General features: G+C 37.7%; 1 protein-coding gene across 1 annotated transcript in view; it reads left to right on the top strand.

Moving 5' to 3' along the window:
• Positions 1-1,640: 1,640 nt before the first annotated feature.
• LOC104547609 (gamma-sarcoglycan-like) overlaps positions 1,641-6,326 on the top strand; it is a gene marked incomplete at its 5' end in the record, with an annotated part of 26,879 nt that continues 22,193 nt past the window's right edge. The window contains 4 exons of the mRNA XM_010193387.1: positions 1,641-1,690; positions 2,034-2,069; positions 2,497-2,587; positions 5,825-5,897. Coding sequence (XP_010191689.1) covers positions 1,641-1,690; positions 2,034-2,069; positions 2,497-2,587; positions 5,825-5,897 — 250 coding nt within the window. The remainder of the gene's footprint in view (positions 1,691-2,033; positions 2,070-2,496; positions 2,588-5,824; positions 5,898-6,326) is intronic.

The raw sequence follows: 6,326 nt of genomic DNA, 5'->3' as shown, positions 1-6,326 counted from the left end.
CGGGGACATTTTCCAAAAAAACATGCCCTCAGGTTATTTTTTTTTAGTGTCATACTTTTCAAACTTAATGCTGTTTGATGAAGAAATTTTTCTCACAGGACGGCAAGGTTTTACACTTGCTTAGAGGTGACAGCTCTAGAATATGCAAATAAGCCTTTTCATTCCCTCTTAGACCACCACCCCCACTCTCTCTAAAGCATTAACAGTGATGTTTCCTGTTGGCTTTCTTCCATTAGCCCCTATTTCCATGCAAGTGATGCTATCTCTGTTATCATTTACCTGTCTGTATAGAATCATAGAATCATTTAGTTTGGAAAAGACCTCTAAGATAATAAAGTCCAACCACTAACCTAGCAGTGCCAAGACCACTACTAAACCATATCCCCAAGTGTCACATCTACAGTCTCTTAAGTACCTCCAGGGATGATGACTCCACCACTTCTCTGGGCAGCCTCTTCCAATGCTTGATAACCTTTTCAGTGAAGAAATATTTCTTAATATCCAATCTAAACATTCCCTGGTGCAGTTTGAGGCTGTTTCCTCTTGTCCTATCGCTTGTAACTTAGGAAAAGAGAGTAACACCCACCTTGCTTTCAGAGCAGGGTGTCTGCTTTAGGATGTGAGAGACCTAGGCTGAATTCCCCATTTGGGCCAAGAGACTTCAGTCCTGCAGTCCCACCTCCCAGGACAGTGCTCTGTAATGCCATACAAAATGATGGGTGTCCAGCATGAGAGGACAGCTGGGAGCAAGCACTTTTGATGTCTGCCAGCAAAGTGAAGCTCTGCCTCTGGTTACATGCTGTCTCATTTCGTCCTCTTTCATGTTTCACCTTCAAAAAGAGAAGGAGAAGATGAGATCCTCAGAGCTGTTCACTGCTAAGCATGGGCTTCAGTCTCCTCCATTGAGGAGGGAATGCTCCAATGACAATGCTGTTTTATTAAAGTCATTCAGAAAGATTTTTAATTAAAATGCTGTAATTGATGGGTTTGAGTGCTGACTCCAATGCTCTTGGTTTGCACAGGCTGAGAACTAACAATACCACTGGGCTTCTCCGGGGAGTTTGATCTCTCTTCTCTCTCTGCCTTGTTTTTGAGCCACAGTGGTGCTTAGACCAAGAGATCTGCTGTCCTGGACCAAGGGACTGGAGCAGATCCCTAAAACAAGGATCTGCTGTATTTCAAACAAGGCTTCATCAACTGTCATTGCACTCAGGCCTCACAAATCTCTCTTTTTATAGATGTTTGCTCCCCTCCTCAAATCAGTTTTGCCAGGCTCCTCGTTCTGACATCTCTCTGTGCATATCTGCTCATCTTTAATGCAGCAAGTCCAAACCTTGATAACAATGTGAAAGTTGGACTAGAAGGGGCTTCTGATTTATCAGCTCACATTGCTTACATAGACAAACAAATAGGTCATATAATTTCTTTTATAATCTTATCAAGCTAGATCTCAAATACAAGCAAACACTGTTCATCTTTGTATCACTAAATTTGAACTTCTACGTAAAAGGTGCTGTAGTAATAATATAGATTTCTAAAGATGACAGAGAAGTTACATGAAAATCAGCCAAAACACAGAGTAGAGCTTTTCAGAGTCTGCTCATGCTGGTAATGTCTAATGTGAGCACAAAACTCACCAGTTGACTTTGAGAGACACATATTGAAGTTACTACTTTTGAAGTTATTACTTGTTATTTTGTCAGCGATAGCAGATAATAAGACTGTGTTCATGTAGTTAAACTACTAAGCTCCGCTTACCTTTTATTACTCTGATTATTACTCTCATGACTAGATATACCATTCCATGATTCTGTGAGTAGCCATTAATGTTACTTTTGGAAAATATTAATGCAAGTGATTATTTCCTTCCCTAATCTTTCTAATAATTGAAACTATATGGCTTACAGCAAGTGGACTAAATAAAATACAGCATTTTTACACACAGACATAGCAGGAAAATTTATAAAAATGCAAACATAAGACTAAATTTTTAATAACAGTAAACCAGTTTCATGCCACTAAGTTCCATGGAGCTGCTCCAGTATGCACTGACCATTTCAGTGCTTTCAGTTTGAGGGCTGTATGACAGTAATGACACACTATAACATGCAAACAATTAAGGTGCTTTACAGATGTGCCACTTAAAATACTTCACTAGAATAGAGGCCCTTCAAGAAGGACAGGCTGGAAAGGCAAGGGGAGAGTTGCCCTTTATGTGTGAGAGCAGCAGAAGAGCATGGTGCTCAGGCCTGGGACGGGTGAGGAGCCAGCTGAGAGACTATGGGTCAGGATTAGAGGGCAAACAACATGGGCAACATTGTGGTGGTTGTATTCTGCAGACCACCTGATTGGGAAGAAGCAGATGAAGCCTTCTTCAGACAACTGGAAGAAGCCAGGTGATAATTGATTGTCTTTCTTTCCAGAACAGCAGTGTTATCAAATGCTCAGCTTTTCCTATAGACCTTAAAACTGGATAGAAACAGATCTTGAATACAGAATCTGTGCCAAGATCGTCACTGTGTGACACTGTTATTTAGATATCAAGAAATTGGCACTAAGTCAAGTTCTACCACCGTGGCCGTCACATGTAAGGATATGCATCAGTGTAGCATGACGTGAAATTTCAAACTGCAGTTTCATACAGCTGGCATTATAAAAAAACTATGCATCTTATCTAAGAATGAGAATTCACTTGTATCTTCATTGTACTTCAACCTATGACACAGTACAGCTACGTTGGTACTGAAAATTGCTGAAAAATTTAAACAACTGTCTAACAGAAAAGAAGATTAGTTCCAAACCATACTCAAGTGGAAGAACACACCACAGAACATGTGTTGGTATAGGAGATGCACGGATGAGTAAGAAAAAGGAAGAGAAAAAATAAAGGAAATTTGAAAAAGCCTTCCACAGTCATTACACCAAGATGTGCATCCACAATAGCATTTTGTTCAGTCAGGACTGCACTTTTGCTGCAGATCTGATGGTTTTAACAGATCTTGTATCCCACTGGTTTATATCATGGAAGAGTAAGGGAGTGAAAACAATGGATTCCTTTTGGATGAAACTAAACTGAGAAATGGGCTCCAAGAATGCATTTACGTCATCTAAAAGTGCAGATAGGTTTTAAGCCCACAGGATGAGACTAGAGTTGGTCCAAAGTAAAATTCCCTAAATCTGTATAGAATGAGCACCAGATCTTTATCACCAAGTACATCACTATAAATTCACAGTGAGGGATCATGTTATATTGTCAAAGGACCACTGTGTCAGAAGAATCAAATTTGAGGCAGTCCCTGCTCAAAGAAAAGCCTGAATTCATTGCCACCTCTAGCTGGCAAGTATACTAAGTCAGAAGTTTTGACAGATCAGTGTATCCCTGCAAAATATCTTAGTTGTACCAAATCGGCATTTTCTGACAAACTTATTTAATTCCTTAGGGTTTGGGTTTTTTCCATCATCTCCAATGTGTAAGATTGCCACCATCTAACACCCACCAGCACAAATACAACATTCAACTGGAGAATAATTAACTGGAAAATAATTAACCGGCCAGGTTTTATCTTGCAATGAAGAAGGGTTAAAGTCCTGTCTGAATTAATGAATTTTACATTTTCCAGTGTTATATTCATGCCAGTTAGCAGATTCTAGAAAGATTTATATATTTAAATTCATGATGAGGATATCAACAGCTACATAAAGTTTCAATAGAAGCTTGGAAGTCCATCCTTCCTTGAAGTGCTGAAGGGATTCAGTATGGTAATTCTTACATTGTGTGCATTTGTCTTAGATTTCATTCTAAGCAATCATGATTTCAGCTGGAGCTTTTCTCAAAAAGCAGCATGTTTCATGTTTTCTTAGGGCATCCTGAGAAATTTCCTCCAGCCCTCATGATGTGACAGTCTTCCTGTCAGTTGGCTCAGCAATGTATTCATTTTCACAGAATCACAGAATCACAGAACATTAGGGATTGGAAGGGACCTCAAAAGATCATCCAGTCCAATCCCCCTGCCGGAGCAGGAACGCCTAGATGAGGTTACACAGGAAGGCGTCCAGGCGGGTTTTGAATGTCTCCAGAGAAGGAGACTCCACAACTTCTCTGGGCAGCCTGTTCCAGTGCTCTGTCACCCTCACTGAGAAGAAGTTTCTTCTCAAATTTAAGTGGAAAATGGTATTTTAATAGATACCATTTTAATGTATTAATTGTAATAAATGTAATGTACAAAATGGTATTTTTAATAGATACCATTTTAATGGTATCTATTAATTTAACTTTTTTCCTTTTACCATATTCTGTGTGTGGTTTCCCCCACTAATTTTTATTATTCCTTTCCTTCTCTACCACATCTAATGCTATCTAGACCATACTTTATCTATTTCCACTTAGCTTTCCTTCCCTCTGCGTGTTCCTACATGTACTTTCACTTTTTCATCCCAGTCTCATCAGGTCTTCCAGACAGAACACACAAAAAAACCTTATCTTTGTTTGCACGTACATTTTCATTTAATATGTCAACTATTATAATATTAATATTTAAATAAGCTTGCACATGCATGCATGCATATTTACCAGCCTGCAGCTCAAGAGGGGTCTTAGGGGTTTGTTTCTCTAGATGGAGTCCAAAGTCCTGACCTGGGACTTTCTACAGCCCAGAATTCTTTTCTGAGGGCAACTGGATTCTGTTTTAATTCAAAGAGCATCCAGAAAAGTCTTTATTCTACAAGACTTAGATACAGCTACCTCCTTCTTTTCTGCCAGCAGCTGTGTTTGGAAGGGAACTGGAGGGTGTTACTGTGGGAAAACTAGCAATGTGAACATGCAATATTTAGGCATTTCATTAACTGCCTGATCATTATTTTTTTTTTACAATCTGAATTGCTCTCTTAAACCTCAGCACCTAGGACCTAGGTTGAAAATTGACCGTCGTGCTATTATAAGACAACCTGAATTCCTAAATAAGTTAACTGTCCCAGGCCTAACATTCATGTAAGTCCTTATTTGGATTTATCCTCTAAGCATTCAAAGCATAATGACTTGTGACAACAAAGCCTTGGACTCTGATTTTCAGGAGGGTACTCATATTAAGGTGATGAGGCTACCTAGTAGGGCCTTTACAGGAAGTATCTTATGAACACTTCAAGAATCTGCAGCCATGACCTTCATCTGAGTTCTGGATGTCCAGGCTTTAAGATGTATTTGTCTGCAGCAGCACGATGCAAATAATCCTCTCATATAGATGACTTGTTTTGCCCCACCTACATAGGTACCACCACAAAGTTAATCACAGTTTCTTCCCTGTTGGAATGAAACTGCTCTTATTTCAAGAGGTAAACTATCTGAATCCATAGTAATTAACATTTTATGTGCATAAAATACCATTTTATTTTCAGCAAGGCTGCCTAAAAATAGGGGGAAATTTTTGATGAAGCTACATGCCAGAATTTGTGCTATATACAGAATAGTCTAAAATATATATGATTGTTTAAGTCTGTAATATTTGCAAAGGTTTTGTGGGATTTTAATTATTAATGTTAATGGAAGTTACATTGTAAAAATCTTATTTACTTGTTTTGTTGTCCCAAGTAGTTTAAAATTTCTCTGTGTTCAGACTTTTTAGATTTCATTTCAAGAATTTACACCTATACATTTAAATTACCTGTGTAATGTGTTGTTCCAGTCAATACTGTAGACTTTAATTGTCTCATTAATTGTTAATATGTTTTCATATCTTAATTTCTGATATCAAAGTGGCCATTTAAATCACTGTTACTATTGTTTTTACATTTGAACTTGTACAAGATAGTATTTTTCTTTTGTTTTCAGGGCCTGAAGGAGCACTTTTTGAACACTCAGTAGAAACACCTCTTGTGAAGGCAGACGCTTTTAAACAACTTAGGTAAGAATTTATACTTAAAAACATAAATCTAATAAGTAAATGTTTGCTATAGATATTCACATTTTTCTGAACAAGGGATTTTCAACAGCATTTACAGAACTACTAATAACTTTTTTCAAATGTATGGGACAAATCATTGTTTTGAAGAAAAATTATACATTGCTCTTTTAATTTTGAAAAATATTATTAATTAATGCTGATGGTGAACATTTAAAGCCACATACTGTGGAGAGTTTTTCTGTAAACTATTTTTTTCTTTTGAGACACTTAAGTATGACTTTTTCTACTATGTTACAATAGAAGTTGCTGTCTACAGCAGGTCATAGACCTATAATTATTCAGGATTTTTAGAAACTAGTATTGATTTAAGGAAAGAGACTGATAAGAAAAATTCAGAAATGTGCAAATCTCTGTAAAACTAAAGAGCGG

The sequence above is a fragment of the Mesitornis unicolor genome, unplaced genomic scaffold, assembly GCF_000695765.1.
Source record: "Mesitornis unicolor isolate BGI_N332 unplaced genomic scaffold, ASM69576v1 scaffold2461, whole genome shotgun sequence".
In the NCBI taxonomy this organism is placed as follows: domain Eukaryota; kingdom Metazoa; phylum Chordata; class Aves; order Mesitornithiformes; family Mesitornithidae; genus Mesitornis; species Mesitornis unicolor.
Note: the sequence above shows the minus strand (reverse complement) of the source record. Positions and strands in the feature narration are given on the sequence as shown.